The sequence below is a fragment of the Gopherus flavomarginatus genome, chromosome 2 (genome assembly GCF_025201925.1).
Source record: "Gopherus flavomarginatus isolate rGopFla2 chromosome 2, rGopFla2.mat.asm, whole genome shotgun sequence".
Taxonomy (NCBI): domain Eukaryota; kingdom Metazoa; phylum Chordata; order Testudines; family Testudinidae; genus Gopherus; species Gopherus flavomarginatus.
The window spans coordinates 74798442-74816331 of NC_066618.1; the positions used below are offsets into that span (position 1 = coordinate 74798442).

General features: G+C 36.8%; 1 protein-coding gene across 7 annotated transcripts in view; it reads right to left on the minus strand.

The window, feature by feature from the left end:
* Window positions 1-17890, minus strand: part of NEK10 (NIMA related kinase 10) — a 182601-nt gene that overhangs the window by 28406 nt on the left and 136305 nt on the right. For 4 of the 7 annotated variants that reach the window (XR_007772384.1, XM_050938313.1, XM_050938312.1 and 1 more), the window contains exons 27-30: window positions 15175-15358; window positions 14997-15083; window positions 6222-6270; window positions 4541-4578 (exon numbers count right to left, since the gene is read on the minus strand). The exons of 1 other annotated variant lie outside the window; for it this stretch is intronic. Coding sequence is in view for 5 of the 6 variants with exons in the window: in XM_050938313.1 (XP_050794270.1) it covers window positions 4541-4578; window positions 6222-6270; window positions 14997-15083; window positions 15175-15358 (358 nt within the window). In the remaining variant the exon portion in view is untranslated. Of the gene's footprint in view, window positions 1-4284; window positions 4426-4540; window positions 4579-6221; window positions 6271-14996; window positions 15084-15174; window positions 15359-17890 lie in introns of all 7 variants that reach the window. 2 more of the 7 variants (XM_050938314.1, XM_050938311.1) reach the window with 1 other exon arrangement.

Genomic DNA, 17890 nt, shown 5'->3' on the forward strand with positions numbered 1-17890 from the left:
ATAAAAAGCTGAGTATGGGTTATAGAAAACACCAAATGCAAATACAGATTTAATCCCCACATATACATGTGTGAGACATACTCATGAAAGTCACTGGGTTTTTTACACACACACACACACACACACACACACACACACCTTTCCGTTGGTCACAGAAGTAAGCTTGTTTCAGGATACTGAGTACAGACCTTACAAATTTAGAAGTTATTGTTTTATGTGGTTTGTAAAGTATTTCTCTCTTAAAATTTCAGAAAATCATGCCCCTATGCATTGTCTCCAGTTTCTCACCCTCATTGGGAACAGAAGCCAACAATCTTTTTTTTTTAATTAGTGTTTTGAATTTTAATTTTTCTTTAGTCAGAGTTATAACTTAAGCACATATTATGGGTCAAATTTTCAAATACAGGAGGCAATAGGTATGCATACAAAAAACTACACACATCTGGTGCATGCACCAGTAACTGCTTCACTGTGTTTGCAAAGGTGGATTTTTACTGATGCACTTGTTGAATCTCTGTTTGATAATCCAGAACTGTGTCTGACATAAAAATTTGAGGAATTGGGACAAAAAAAAATTCAAAGTAATTTTCTTTAACAAAAGCAATCATTCATAGTTTTAGAATTAAGAACACAACACCACCTCTTTAAAGTCTTTTACTTATTATGAATAATGTATTAAATTAGTTATTGCAAGAAAAATTTAAAACCAATTGTTAATAACTGAATTATTTACAACAAAGAGAAAGAGAAGCTGAAATTTCCAATTTTATTGCATGAACATATTAACTAGATTTGCATGCTCTCCTTAAGCTAGATCATCGCTATCTATTATTCTACTCAATCTGCAGTATTGATTCATTCATGAAATACAACTAGAGGAAGTTATGCATTCATAGGTGCTATATTTTTGCCTGGGCAAAATACAATAGAACCTCAGAGTTACGAATGCCTCAGGAATGGTGGCTGTTCGTAACTTAGAAATGTTTGTAATTGAACAAAATGTTATGGCTGTTCTTTCAAATGTTTACAACTGAACATTTACTTAATACAGCTTTGACACTTTATTATGCAGAAGAAAAATGATGCTTTAACCATCTTAATTTAAATGCAACAACCACAGAAACAGTTTCCTTACCTTGTCAAATCTTTTTTCAAACTTCCGCTTTTTTTTTTTAGTAGTTTACATTTAACACAATACTGTAGTGTATTTACATTTTTATTTATTTATTTTTGTCTCTGCCGCTGCTTGATTGCGTACTTCCAGTTCCAAATGAGGTGTGTGGTTAACCAGTCAGTTTGTAACTCTGAGGTTCTACTGTACATTTATTTGTATTACAACTGTATTGTAATTTTTTTGATTTACAGCTTTGTGAAAGCATCCAATAAGAGGATGTGTGTAGATTATACTGAAGTATATGGCTTTCAGCATAAATAGGTTACATACATGAAATTGGAGTTTATGAATGTATCTCCTCCCAAAGCTACTGTCTTGGATTTCTGAGCTGTGTCATGAATACTCACTAGATCACTTATGGATAGGAAAGTATGGTCAGTTTTGCCCCTCTATACATGTATCCAAAGATGACAAGAGGGCATTTCAAGACACTGCTTGGTAAGAACCTGAAGACAAGCTGGGAGGAGGAGAGTTTGGAATTGTGGAAAAGACCAATGGAGAGAAAGAATCCCACTCTTGGAAATCAGGAAGTGGCATGCACCCTGAGATAAGACTGAGGAAGAACTGGAATTTGACAGAGGCAGGTGAGATGATAGAGTAAGAATATCTTAACCAAATTAGAAAAATTAATAATAGTAATGCAAAAAGGCCTCGAGATAGCCTAAAACAGACATGATAGCCAAAGGGTAAACAGTGTTATGCCTTCTGCTCATAAATAGTCATTAAAGCATAGACACCTCCAACATTATTCTTGTGATAGTCTATAGGCTGTAATATATTATATATCTATGTCATAGGAATTTGATGTAGTAGCCAAAATTGCCTGGTGCAGTGATACGTTTTCTTTCTGTTGGTGCCCATATGTAAGTAACTAAATGTTCTTAGTATTTTTCCCTTAAGAATAACAGCTAAAAGGCTATTTACTTGTTTTGAAGCAAAAACGTTCATTTGCTAGCCAGCAAATAATCTCAAACTCCTATGTGATTTGTTCCCTCCCTTCCTCAATGATATATCAGACATAGATTAGCCACAGGCAGCTCGATAGGAAACAAATTTACTAGCCTTCTTAAATGAACTAGTATTGCTGAGCTATTTACTAAGCAGAATATACTAAACCCCAATTTATGTACTACACAATGAAAAGTTAACTTTGCTTCATTAAAGAGCACTATGCATTTACCTTTTGAACCATGATGGCATAATAATGATTTATTTGTGCTCCATGGAAAAATATGAATTCAAACTTTAAGGATCATTAGAAAAAATATTGCTGACCAAACTTTAGATCATTTTAAAAGACTAAAGCATACAACTATATATTATGTCTTCTGCAAATAAAAATTGATTCACAGAAAGTCAGAAGATACAATTGATTTAACACTGGCACGATTCTTATTTTCACATAGGCCCCCTCTACACTATTCTGCCTGCCAGAATAGTGTAAAGGGGTTTTAATATACATCAGATTTAAAGTTCTATAATTCCTACAAGATAAATCAATTGCAACTTATGACTTTCTAATGTTGCACATTTACAAGTCATATACATTATCACTTCTGGATCTTAAATAAAGAGCTTAGTCATCAGATTGTCAGTATCGATTCATACTCTCAGGGGATTAGATAGAAGTACAGGCGTGGGCAAACTTTTTGGTCCAAGGGCCACATCTGGGTGGGGAACTTGCATGCAGGGCCATGAATGTAGGGCTGAGGCAGGGGGTTGGGGTGCGGGACGGAGTGCGGGAGGGGGCTCAGGGCAGGAGGGTGGGGTGCAGGGTACAGGAGAGGTTCAGGGTGCAGGCTCCAGCCCAGCGCTGCTTACCTCTAGCTGCTCCAGGGTGGCAGCAGTGCGCAGCGGGCTAAGACAGGCTCCCTGCCTGTCCCAGCCCTGCGCCATGCCACTCCCGAAAGCAGCCGGCACCACGTCCCTGTGGCCCCTGGGGGAGAAGGGGCAGAGGGCTCTGCACACTGCCCTCACCTGTGGGTACCTGTCCCGAAGCTCCCATTTGCCACAGTTCCCCGTTCCTAGCCAATGGAAGCTTGGGAGGGCGGTGCCTAAAGGCGAGGACAGCATGCAGAGCCCTCTGTCCCTCCTCCCCCAGGGGCTGCAGGGACATGGTGCCAGCCACTTGCAGCAGCGGCACGGGGCCCGCAGCACCCTGGGAGTGGCAATCCCATGGGCCAGATCCAAAGCCCTGATGGGCCAGATCTGGCCCGCAGGCCATAGTTTGCCCACCTCTATAGTAGTAGCAAAATTCGGAGGAAAACTTACTAAACAAGATTGTACAACTGCTCTCCCAGATTGGGCATCTGATCTGGAAACCAACTCAAGAGCATAAACGCATGTATTGAAACCCAGGGAGCAGACATGCATCTCTGCAATGGAGGTATTTCTAAGACATGCTTTAGCGTCTACTTTAGACCTAGGCCCTAAAACCTTCTAATGGGAGATATCAACATTCTCTTTAATTTACCCTAAGGGCAGACCATTATGATTTTGAGATATTCTAGCTGGATACCCCAGGGTGCATTCACAGAGTTTGTATATCTCTAATTACAACACTTTTGGGGAAACAATAGTCACTGTTATAATTGGGCAATAGTTTGTGTTTTGTATTGTGTAATTAAAATTTCCCAAACAGACTTAATAATAAAAAAGCTGTGAAACAACAGTTACTATATGTACATGGAAGAGACTCTATGAAGAGCGACATTCCAATTGCTCAAAATCTTTTTCTTTCAAATACAACTGAATCCAGGTGACAGTGTTCACTATGAAGTAACAGCACAGAGTATTTAAATCACATTAGTGAGAATAAAAAGCATCTGAAACTCCAACACTGCTTCACCAATGATGATATATGTGCAAATATACTGTAACTTACAAAGACTCTATGCAGCACTACCTACTCAGGAGAAATTCCAATTGCATTAAATGGAAATTTGCGCTGGGTAAGGCATGCTAAAACAGAGCCCTGAAGAATTTTCTTGGAATTCATATTTTTAAAATGTTTCCTTAAGGATCACTCACATACTGTGTTCCTGTCTCATATATAATTTTGTTCTCTCCTATCATTTGTTTCACTTCAAAATGTTACTGTTGAGTACTACCATGATCTTTTAGGGTGCGAAGAACCACAGCTGGAAGGCTATAAGACTGCCACCCTGTCACTAAAGATGCCTCTATTTTCTTAACGTTGGCCCTGAACATGAGCGTAGGTACTCTCAGAAGCAGATCAAGAGGCAGCAAAGCTGAAGAAATAAAAGAGGGAGATACTGTATATACAACTAAAACAAACTTTAAAAGAATTTGGAAATGGTAAGACTAATTTCAGTGCAGGTCTGGTTGTCATAAACATGTAATTACCTGGTCTTGGTCTTGATCCTAGGCCTCCAATATAATCTCTATAAAACAGAAGTAGGTTTGATATTGTCTTGTTTCAAATCATATACATTTGTTTCAAATAAAATAAAATACAAAATCATAAAATATCCCTTGCTCCCTTTACTTGCCTCCTCCTGATCTCCTACGTCCCATCCCTTTCTCCCCAATATTTGGCAAAGTCCAGCAGTTTCAGCTACATAACTCGGAATCAACATTTTAAAATAATTTTGAACACTGCTCCACATACATATGAAAATATTTCTCTGCAAGTGATCCTGGCCATAGTCACAGGTAAAGAAAATTAGGGTTGTGAGGGGGACAAGATTAAACAATGTTAAAAGAAACAACATATTGTGCCTGCCTCTGTAAGGTGCATGTACCACTGTGCAGAGCCTCTCTCTGATCTGGTCCAAAACAAAACAAAAAAAAGACCCAAAAAACACAAACAGAAGTCAATTTGCTTCAGCAGTGTGCAAAAACAATGATCCTTAATTTATAAAGTTTCTGACAAGCAGTAGACAGGACTGACAATCACAGGTTTCCAAAATCATGAGTCAGGTTCCAAAAAAAATAATGACACTGTTTTAAAAAGCATGAGTTTTTTATACAATAATACATTTAAGGTTCTGTTTATTTGCCTTTTGGTTTTTGAGCCTTTAATGTGCAGCAGAAGAGTGTAAGATCCAGATCTTCAGTGCATAAAACCTTGACTAATCCGCTAAACTATCTAAAACTTTTTCCTCAGTATAGCTCAACACACTTTATATAGGCAGGTAAGTATTATTAGCCCCACTTTACCTATGTGACTAAAAGGAACAGAAAATTTGCATTGATGGCATTCTTGTCTAGTGGATAAAAGGTATTAGTTGAGAAGAGTCTACTCCAGGTTCTAACAAGACTTTGTATGTGATCTTGAGCAAATTGCATAACCTTTGCATAACCTTAGTTATTGCATTTTAAAAGGGTGGTAACCATCTTGGCCTATCTCAGACGAGTGGTGTGATGCCTCACGAAAAAGGATTGTGAAGGTCTACGTACTATTAAGGTCAGTTAACAAAGACGTGGGAATAGTATTCAAGGCCTCTTGGTACCCGTCCTGGTGCTCATTCCTCCATTTGACCAAGAAGGTATTTACATGTTGACAGCAACAGGAGAATCTATTTTACCAGATCATGGATTTCCCAAAACATTCATCTAATTTTATAAAGAAGCACTAGCTGGTTTAGAGTACTTCAAGGGACAAGACGCTTGTGTGCACAGTTAAATATATACATGCATATTTTTTCCCACCAAAAATATGGTTTGTTCAAAATATGTTGAAGAAATAAAAAATTGCATTGTTCTACCAGCTCTAGTTGGAACTGACATAAAGGTGTCCAGTCATAAAACTGCACTGGTTTAACTAAATAAATTTAATGTCATACCTTTTGTTAAACCGGTGCAACTTCTATGCATAGACAATCTATAACAGTATGTTGACAGTAGAGTTTTTTTACCTCAAGTTAATTGATTGTCAGTTAGCTTGAGGTAATTAACATGTTTGAAGACACTCCACAAAAATTTTATCCAGGACAACTGGAAAAAATTCTTTGTGGAATATCCAAAGTGGAATTCAAAATAATGATGACCAAATCTGATTTTTGACAGCTAAAATTGTACATACCTTGTCTGAGGTGGTCTTTCAGAAGCACTGAAACTTCGTTTAATTATACCTGAAACAAATGCACAAAAGTTATATTCTCTGTATTGAACTCATCTTATAGAAATAAAATATAGTCAATTTCCCAGCAGAAATACTGTGCCAAAATCTTAATCCCCCACCATTCCTTTAGGACTAAATCTAAACTTCAAAATTCAAATAACACATTTAAGAACTGAGTCCCCTTGTGATGCACCAAGGATCTGCCTGCATCAGAACCATGATCTCACTACCACAAAGACTGCTGTATATGTTAGATCATTCACTTGCTTAAAAGCTAAGCACGCATGAAAGTCTTTGCAAGGCTGGGACCTTAAGATGTATCTTTTTCCCTGCAGAAAGAGTACTGTTCTTCAGAGAGAAAATTTTCAGTTTTCATGGCATAATATAAAATATCATAAACATATTTAATGCCCTATGTAATGCTAGAAATGTCTTAGTACACAACAGCAGAAAATAAATACAAAACTTAAAATTGTCACTAATTTTTAGCTTTTTTACTTTGGGCCAAATTCTGTCATTCTTGTGTACATGAGCAGTACCTTACTTCTCAAATAGTCCCACTGATTTACACACACAAAAGCTAACGTGCAGTGAGGTTAACTGACTTGCTTACAATTATGCAGTGAATCGGTAAGAGAGCTAGAACAGAACCCAGTGCGTGTGTTCTGTTCTCTAAATCACTGGACTGAGCTGTCTCCTAATCAATGCTAGGACATCCATTCACATAGTTCCTCAATGCATCAAGGGCAGGGGGAGGAAATCCTCCATAATCTTTACTATTTATTCACTTACAAGCCATGACAGAAAAGATTTCTGTACAACTGTTCCACTGATGATAACTTATCTACTGCTTCGCAAACCATTTTAATTCTAACTTTAGACCACTGCCTTTTGCCCCCATGTTGTGTGGGAAGGCAGAATGTATCTGTACATTCAGAACAAAGAAATATTTCATCCTATCAAAGGTTATCTTAATAAGAGAAACTAGGCAGGTCTTCACCATTTTTCCTTTGCATATTCATAGTATATTCTACCCTTGTCTGAGGTACCTATCTTTCCACTATTGGTAATAACAATGGAAGTATTATCGTTGACTGGGAACAGCAGTGTTTAATCACTCAGAATCAGACAACACTGTACTAAAAAATGTTGTGCCAGATCTTATACTAGTTTTCCCACCATGGCTAGTACTGGTGGAGCTGCATCAGTACTACAGCAAAAGTAGGAGATTTCAGAAAAGGCCCAGCCTGCAAAACTGCATAAACTTCCAAGTGACTTGAATCCTTTTCCATGAGGCTCAAGCACATGTCAAGCACTGGCACTTTACAGAACTGAAACTTTCTCACTTAGAGGTGTGAAAAAACACCCCCCTGAGCACAGCAAGTTTCAGTGCTCTAAAGTGCCAGTGTAGACAGTGCACCTGTGTGTTGTTTTTTTTAAATTTGTCTTAAACAGAGCTCCACGTGATAGATGACAATCTCCTTCACAATCTTTTCATTATTGCCAGCGAATCTTGAAAAGGAAAGAAAGGGTCGCTCTGCCGCGACCACACAACCACGTTAAAGCACTGCTGCGGCAGTGCTTTAATGTTGGTAGTGAAGACATACCCTTAAAATCTACTGCATTATAGTCTCTAGAGTTTTCTTCCCTTTTCGAGGTTCCCTGGCAATAATGAAAAGATTGTAAAGGAAGTTGTCATCTACCATGTGGAACTCAGTTTAAGACAAATTATAAAAGAACCCATTCATCTTTTATTTAGGCCAGAGCTGACAATCAAAAAGTCATGCCTCTCTTTTGTTTCCCTGTTACTATTGTACACAGCAGAACAGGTACACCTACTGCATGGTATTTGGCTCAAAGAATAGGTAAATGACGCAACTTTGACGTTTACCAGTCCCTATACTATGAAAATTGCTATTAATTCTGTGAGGTCTTTTAAGAAAATCAATGGGACCTCAGGAAAGTTGCTGATTGCCATCTTTAATTGGAGACTTATTCAAAGGAATATTTAAGGGTTTAGCTTCAGGACTCACATGAACATCAGTAAAAGTCATACAAAAAATTCTAGTGCATAGTTTTAAAAATTTTTCCCCTTGCAGTAGTCTGACCATCTTCTTGCCTCTGCTTACAACATGTAACATCAAGTGAAGATATTGTGACAAGGAGAGAAGACTATAAAAAATAGGAAGAGAGAATGTTTTGCTTTGCTTTTCTGTCTGGTAGTCTCTTTAAAAAAATGCCTCCTGAAACTAATTGGAATGAAAGAAAAATTAAATCAGCACTCATGTAAGAATTATTGGTCTGCCTGAGGGAGGGGAAAATAATAATAGTATTTGTTTTTTTAATGATTTTTCTAAGATCTTCTCATTTGTAAGCTCAAATTAGCCTAATTACACATAATAGTTTTTATAAGATTTTTAAAAGTTATTTTAGCTGATCCTGGGCAATAGCTGCACATTCAGAAACTGCATCCTGCATAGGCACTGACTCTGTGGGTGCTGAATGTGCCCACTCCCAGCCTCTGGCAAACGGAGGTTAGGGACACCATCCCTACCCATTGCGGCTAATAGCCACTGATGGACTTATCCTCCATGAATTTATCTAGTTCTTTTTTGAACTCTGTTATAGTCTTGGCCTATACTGAATCAACTGAATACTTAGTTTTGTACTATACAAGTTTTTCTTGTAAGGCATCATATGTAAACTAGTGACATGCTGGTCAGGAACACCATGATGTGTATATGGACTGTGTATAAAGAGTTATGTATATGTGCCAGATATATATGCTTAAAATGTGTTTGGGAGGCAGTGCATAAATCGAGCCTGACACACAGATAAAGGAATGTGGATTGACATATTGAAAGTATATTAACATATAAGGTAAACAATCAAGCTATAAGTCATGGAGGAAACAGTGTACTAAGCACACTGGAGGACAGAGTCTGTACCCTAGGCAATCTATCTGGCTCTTGAGGCAAAGACAATGGATTTGGTGAAACATAAGGGGAGTAAAAAGGCATTTTAATTATCCATCACTCTGGTAAGAAAAGGGACAACACATTCTGATTCTCTGAACATTGGAGCCTCCAACCAGGAAGGGCTGGGGATGCTGTAAGTGAGAAAGCTGTTTAAAAAGACACGATTTACAATAATTACATTTTAGGCCTATAAAGCATGTTATTTTGTTTGCTTGTAACCATTTTCTGTTTCTGTTATCTTTGCTTAGTATCACATAAAGCTCTGTTCTTTATTAATAAACTTAAGACAATTAAAAGGATTCATTCCTATATGAACTGTGACCAAAAGACACAATATCCCCACTGTATTAGACACAGGGAAGATCATAAACAAACAATTACTAAATTCTTGTCTAACCTAAGAAATATCTTTCAATTAAAATATTTTAAATGATTTTAACAACAATTTCATACAGCACTATTTTGTCTGTAGTGTTGGTTAAATGATATGGTAAAACAAAATGAGTTTTCAAAAAATATTCCAGACAGTGAGCTACACTGTTACACAGAGAATCAGACATCTTCTGGAGAAGTAGAGACACCTGGACAATGGTTTGTTTTCTCTTCCTGCAAATTTTACTAAATTTGCCTAATTTTCCCAGTGGCTGAAATTCTGCTTTTTTCCCCCTTCTGCACAATTCTAATTTTCAGACATAGCCATCTAAGCTGTGCATCATACTTCATTTGGGTGTTTCAAACAGCATTTATCTATACCCAGTTTTGCCAGATACCTAGGTTAGATGTCTAAATACCGATTTGAAAATTCAGTTGAATAATTTGGTCATGTAATTTGGGGATTCAGTCCTTAAAAAACAGGTCTCTGAAAATCTGACAAAAACACACAGACACCAAACAGCAGCAGCAAAAAACAAGAAATGTTGATATTTTTGCCCCCTTCATGTTTTAAATACAAATGCTTGCAAAGACCACCCCTGTACTTCTACTAAGCTCTAGATTTTCATTATCTACAAGAACCATAATTTCCTTCATCATCCTCCTTAGACATCAGGTGTTGCCAGTAGGATGCTCTGGCTGAAAACATCTGGTCTGAGAAATGAGTTGTGCCCAAATTATCTCCCCTCCATACAAGTCCCAGGAACAGCAGGCAAAGCTGTGCTACCTATAATGTTTTAAAATCTAGTAGCAACCTTTTTTTTAAAGTGTAAACAGTCAAGAGTTTGTCGTTCTTAACCCAAGTAATATTTTATATTCTGTTTCCAAGTATCTGTATAGTATGACTGATGAACCTGAGTAATGTTCTTAATGTTTAAAATCTTGGAATTGTGTTATATAGCCTTCATTGAGACTAAAATCTAATTTCTAAGTGTACTTGACTGTCCTAATGTAGCATTTTTGGGCAGACAAATGATGACTGTCCCCAAGACAGCATGATTTCTAGCCTCTTCAAAAAAGCAGCCAAAGTCAAGTGAAGGAAACACTCATATTTACTGATCAGATTTGGGACCAAGTGTCCAATTTCAGTGGTGACTGATTAGTTATTACTCAAGCTAACCATGGTGCACTGAGTAAAATGTCATAAGATAAAAGGACCAACATCACAGAGAACATAAGAGGAGAGGAATTTGTAAAAACATCAAATACTATTTTATCCTATCAGCATCAAACAGTTGGAGTAAAAGCAGGCCTATATAGGAGTACCCATATAACAATTAGGTTAGAGATTTTCCTATTTGTCTTGTTTCATTTTTCTATTTGCTCATTTCTGCAGCATTGTCTACAAATTAAGTGCATTTACACTTAAAATAAGCACCTACAAATGACTAAGTTAAAGGGTAGTTGGGGACTGTGTATATATTATAATGATTAAAAAACTGTGTACCTAGCATAACCTTGGTCTCTTTCTGGCTGTATATTTCCCTTAACATTTGTGTCTCTTCTATCCATTCAGACTGTAAACTCTTCAACAATATGTCACTGGCACCCAGCACATTTTGAATGTTGCCATCACACAAATAATAATCATATCCAGCCTATTTGATTTTTAGAACTGTTACAGGGTGATCCCTTGAGATTCTTTTCCAGCCTCAGTAACTGATCACAACAACTCCAGGTGTTGTTTACCACCACTGTGCTTTATTATATTCCTTCAGCAGGCCACAGCCTGGAGTGTTATTTACACACTGTTTAAGTCAGTAACCAGAATTCCCAAACTCCTTCTGGGGACCAGTCCTGCCAACATCCCCTTTCCTTTAGGCTACCTACTCTCCTCCTTAGCATCTCCTTCCTGTCCAGTTATGGCATTCCAGCTGCTGGGGCTACTTCCACACAATTATCCCCTCCGCTATATGTCTACTGAGTTACTTGGCACTCTCAGTCAATTAATCAGGTTCAAATTAATGTATACTGGTGGGGATTTGAGTGACAGGATACTAAGTCAACTCCTGACTCAACACACCCAGTTATATGGTAAGATCAGATACAAGACATCATCAAGAAGCATGAACAATTACTACAAAATATAAGGCTTTTTGCATAGGGCAAACTTGAAGTTATTAAGGGTAACTGTCTTGTAAGGTTAAAATGACTGCACTACAAGCTCAGTCCCCTTCTTCTTATAACTGTTAAATACAGTCCTATCTTTACAGATATTTTTTTAAGGGCATAAAGTATATAATTAAATATATCACAGACCTCCTGGCCCATAATCGGGTCAAATACTTTTGTATTTTACTTTATCCTGCACACCAGTTTTTGTCCCATAGAACATTGTGGCATGAAGTGCCTTTTTGCAAAAGAGTCATAAGTTTTAAATAGGGAAGAGAGGGGGAATCCTGCAGAGAAAGAGACTGAGTGATGTCTAGAATTCCTGAGTGTTGTTATTCACTTGTTAAGTAGGGGTGCATGCTGAAAAACCATATTCATAGGAATGATATACCATATCACAATCATTAGAGCTGGATGGGAAAGAGTTTTACCTGTTGTGTGAAAAATTCCCCTTCCCAAATCAGGACAAAAAGTCAAAATCTCCAAATTGTTCACAACAACAAAATTCTAGGGGGGAAAAAACTGGTTCGGATCAATTTAAATATTTAGTTTCAATTTTGATCACGTCCTATTTGTAAATAATTAGGAGTTATATATATGAGAGAGAGAGAGAGAGAAACAAAAAGTTATTCTGATCCAGAAAAAAAACAAAAAAAGTTTTTCATTTAGAAAATGTCAAAACAACCATTTCAAAACTGTTTTGAAAACTTTTTTCAAGTTGAAAAAATTCATCAAAACCAACCCTTTTGCAAGAAAAGTTTCAGTTTAGATGTTGCATTTTCTATTGAAAAATATATTGTCAAAAATTTCTTACAGCTCTAATAAAGATGCTATAAATATCAGGGAAATTTACATTTAAAAAACCCAAAACATTATCTTTTTTATAAAGTTGCCTTTTATTTTTCCCTAGAAGAAAAAAAAACTTTTGACAATCTTTTATTACCAACACTGAAAATATTCAGCATTAAGTAGAAACCACAGCCAGGTGATCTCAAATGTGTGATTTAGGTAAATATTTTTCTTAAACATAACCCAGCAGTAGTTTTGTACCAGTTACAAACTTTCTTGGTGGGGAAATGTGAGACAAACTCTGGAATTTCTGACTAAAAGTAATGGATGTAAGAGGAACTGATGGATTCTTTCCCCACTAGGCACTTCAGTGGATGAGCTGAAACTTGGCAAAGAGCTATTTAGCCATTAGCAAATGAAGATGTTTTGTTGGTGTGCAAATCACAGCCCAAGAAAAATGAATGACAAGCAATTTATTTATTATACAACGTGACATTTTTTGGGATGGGACGCCACTTATAAACCAAAACTGATAATAAATAATGAGGCATTTGAAAGAGCTGCACAAACGACAACTTCAAATGTAGGCTGCTAACTTCTCCAAAAATTATTAAGGGATTTTAAAGAGCATTATCCAGTTATTTTGTGTTTCCCCTCTACTGGCTAGACAGTTAAATCAACAAGACGACATATCAGTCTGTATGTGTGAGAGAAGAAGGAAAACCATCTAGTAATTAGCACTGCATGTAACAAGCCTACCAAAACAGCAACATTCTGAATGGTTCTTGAAGCCTGGAATAAAACCCCACAAAAAATCTTCAGTCAACTGCATTTCCTCTACCTTCCAAAGTTCTTAAACAGGTGGGCAGGAATTTTCCATCTGAACAATATTTTGATGGTACATGCAGTTTCCATAAAATTGAAATATTCTTCAGGAAAATTGAGATTTTACCCAGATATTTTGATTTTCTGTTGGGAAAACCAAAACAAAATATGTCATTTTGGGAAGGTTTGACCAAAACTGAAATATTTTGGTTTGCTGAACAAACCTGAAAAGTTTAATTTTGAGTCAGTTTAATACAAAACTGCATTTCCCTATGGTGGGAAATTGTCTCATGGGAATGGTAGTTTGGATGACTCATGGCCTCATTCTCTCCTATGGACTGTTGCCTGGCCAGACTGCATCTCCCAGTATAACACAGTCTCCTCTCTGACTGAGCAGAATGGTATATGGGAATCATTTGTCTGCAGGTGCATCATGGAAGATGTAGTCCAGTAAGTGAGCCCAACCCATAGGGGAGAACAGGGTTATCAGCTGTAACTCCTATGAGGCAATGCACTGCCATAGGGAAACACAGTTTAATGCTGAATTGAACTGAAACTGAATAATCTGAGACAGTTCAACAAACCAAACTGAAAAGAAAATGTAAATATTGAAATATTTTGTTTAGATCAGAAATGAGAAAACAAAATAGTTTGACATTTCTGAAGCAAAACTTTTTGGAACTTTTCACTCCATGAAAAAAAAAATTGTTTCAATTTTTCATCCCCTGATTCAGGACAAAAACAAATGTTGAAATATTGGAATTCCCTGAGAGATGGAATTTCTGATTTTGGCACAGTGGTGTTATTAAGCTTTTCAATACCACGAGTCCCTTTTCCACACCAGGATGCCTGTAGAATCTCTTCCCATTTAGCTAGGGCAAAGGGGTGGCAACCTCCTGACACTTACTTCCGACCTAAAGATTAAGAGCCCATTTAGTAATAAAATTGCTAAAAATCCAGGAAATCACCAGTAAGCCAGCATTTACATGCACGCCAAACTAAACTCCACCTTTCTTTCAACCATAATAACCAAGCATGCACACAGACGACTACACTCTATAGTAAACTCCCTTTTGATTCCAACATCTAACCACACTGCATAATCCAATTCCATACAATCACACTCAAATGCATACCCAGACTGTATCTCTCTCCACTCCCTCTGTTTATCTAACATAGGCCTCCTTTTTATTCTTTTACATAATCTCACCGTTGTTGATGCAAGAGCCTCCTCCTCTGCAGCTCCATAAGGAGCAGCCTTCTTCTATCTCTCTACCTCACCAGCTCTCTCATTTTTCAAATCTGAAAACTTATCTTTTCTCCTTTGCCTGTACAGCATCTCAATTTCTCTATCCATCTGCTTTTTAAAAGAGCGGTTAGTATACTGGAATATATCTTATAAGAAAGATGCTATACAAAATAAAACAGCATTATACTGCAGTGAAAGAATGTTTATCTTAGTTTTCTTTTACTGGGGGCCTTTGCTTTCACAATAGATGGTGAACTTGCAATTAATCAGAAAATACCCAAATATTTCAGAACAACTCAGATGTCTTGCTGTTAGAAATCAGTTTATTGCTTCATGCTTAAAGAAACTCACCAAATGCAGATTCTTTCAAAGGACTTGAACTGGAGCTGCTGGAATTATCTGATATGTCCAGCTCATCATCTAATTCAGAGAAGACATCTGTGCATAAAAATAAAAGCAGAAAAGAAGCTTTTAACCAAGCTCTAAGCAGAATGCTAACATTCCTGGTGTTTCTTCTGCTACTGACTACCTTTCTCAGAGTTTTCTAAAGTGTAGTTGTCATCTGATAGGATTTCATCACATGTTCTGTCTTCATCTTTTCCACATGTTGGATGAAAGTTTTCGGTTGGATTGTCAGTTGTTTCTGAAAATACACTTTTGAAACTGGCTGCTCCATTGCTGCTGCTGCTGAGGCTTGACTTCTCAGAATGTTCCTAACAATGAAGAACAAAGAGGAGAACAAGTGAAGAAAATATTATCGATTTTCCTTTTCACAACAATGTCCAAGGCTCATTATAAAATCTGACAATAAAAAGTCATAATTCATAAAAATGTACTTATAGTTCTTACTCAGCTGCTTGTCCTGCTCTCTCATCCTACCAGTGATTCTGCATTTATGGTAGAGCCCTTTTACTTGTCTGAAATGATTTTTACTTTTTATATAAAAGATGTCCTAGAAATCGTATTTCAGCTCCAAAAATAGGTTGCAAAGAGTACTGACAAAGCTCTTTTTCACCATATGAGTTCTCTATAAACTAAAAGGGGAACAATATGAAAATATGAACAAATACTGAATTTAAAAATAGAAATATTGAACAAAGACAGACAGGTCCCACAGATAACCAAGCTGAGAGATTTAACCTCTTTCAGCTTGGACAATTAAAAGCAGACAGGTTTCTTGACATAACAAAGTGTGTAAGGCAATCAAGTTTATTAAAAAATATAAATAAAGTAAGCTTGACGTATATGCCTCAGAGACCTCATGAAATGGAACCAACCTGTTTCTGGCTATTATTGCTGACACAAAGCTAAGGAAATAAAAAACTGTCATACAAATTATACTGCTGTCGTAAGTGTCTCCTGTATGTGCTGAATCTGTCCATAACAGGGAGGTCTTTAATGAATATAAAATGCTCCAACCACCACTCTGATTGTTTATAGCTTTTCAGGACACAGTAGAGCTCTCTGATCCCTCTTATGCCTCTATATTAATGAGCATGTTTTGAAGGCAGACCAGTTTATATTATTTATCTCCTTTTCCCTTTTATCATGCAACACTCCAACAGGATAATGTAAAACAAAGGATGAATTTACTTACAGACAATAGCTATTATACAAAAAGATAGGAACAATATATAAAAAGAACATAAAACAAATCATTAATTTTATTATTATTTATTATTTGTATTATTGTACTTTAATATTCAGTAATTTCAGGGGACAATAAAGTTTCTCCCAAACAGTCTGCACTTACAAAAGGTGCTGTCTTAGGTACTTGCCCTTCTGAATATTAACTGATTCTCAGACCTTCTCCATACACCTTCCCTAAGGTGACTGTCATCTCACCATGTAAAATGAATGTGATCCCAACTCCTCCACTCCTTTGAAGGTCACTTAGTCAAAATCCTGAATACTGATGGTAGTGCTAACTGCCCAATAGTTTAAGCTGATTATTCCCTCCATTCTCTCCCCCCATTCCCAATTCTACAACTCAATCCAGAAGGCTAAATAAATGAATCCTCAGGAATTTCCATTGCAACACCTAACAGGAAGGATAACCTTATGGCTCAGTACTGGACTAGGATTCAGGAAACTCTGCCAAAGGCTTCACAAGGAATCTTATGTACTTCAAAATTTTCTGTTCCTCAATTTTTCCATCTGTGAAATGGCAATAGCAATAGCAATACTTCCCTGCCTCAAAGTGTGTAGAGGATAAATTTATTAATGCAGATGAGGTATTCATATACCACACTGATGACTACAATAGTAAAACTTATTATTATATAAACAGGTACTATTTAGGACTGTAGATGCCAGCGTTATCACATTACAATAGGGTAGTAACATGGAAAACTTAATCTTAAAAGCAACATCATTTTAAAGAATAAATCAAATTTCTCTCAGACAGTATGAGTGAAGTAAGACACTTTAATGCTTCAGGAACAGGGGAAAAAGGATATCTAGAATTTTAGGGCTGCTGCCTTCATGTGGAATTTCTAGAAGCCTCAATCTAAAGAGCATTCTGATACCACATGTTGTTGATGATGTGACCCAAAAGTGGAGATCTACCCAGTGACTTTTGATGCATTTATCTTCAATAAGTTTAAGATGTAGTCCCAGCTGCTGACCTCCCGATGGAAATACAATGAATTTAAATTAGGAATTGGCTGGGATGGGAGGAAAGTTCTCTCACAGTTGCTGTCTTCTCCAGAATTCCCTCTCTTCGTGAGGTTCTTTTCTATCTTTCTTTTCTCCTTTACAGATTTCTCCCAAGGTCATCACTGGAATTAGTGAATGGATGCTACATATATGAAATCTCTTTTGCCCATAATCATTTCAGCCCACAGGAGACTGTCCAATAAAGAGAAAATGGTGATGCACTGAAGTATAGATGGCATATTTCTCCCAATATAGAATCAACTGTATGTTTTTTCGTCCTTCTGTTTAGAATTTCAAAGGTGTGTCCTTCCTAGCGCTCATGTGCTGATTGGATAAATATGTTACTTAACTGTTCAATCACAAAAAAGTGTACACAGCCTAATGGATGGAAAACTAGACAAAAGGTAGTTTCAGATAAAGACGTTTACATATACCCTGTCCTCTTTTTCTGACATTGGTGGGTAATCATTTGTATATTTATAAATATATTTTTCTAGCATTTCTGTCAAATACATTTTCACTATCAAACTCCAAAAAATATATTATTTTTCCCAGATGTAGAAACAGCCTTTTCAGAAACTTTCCAC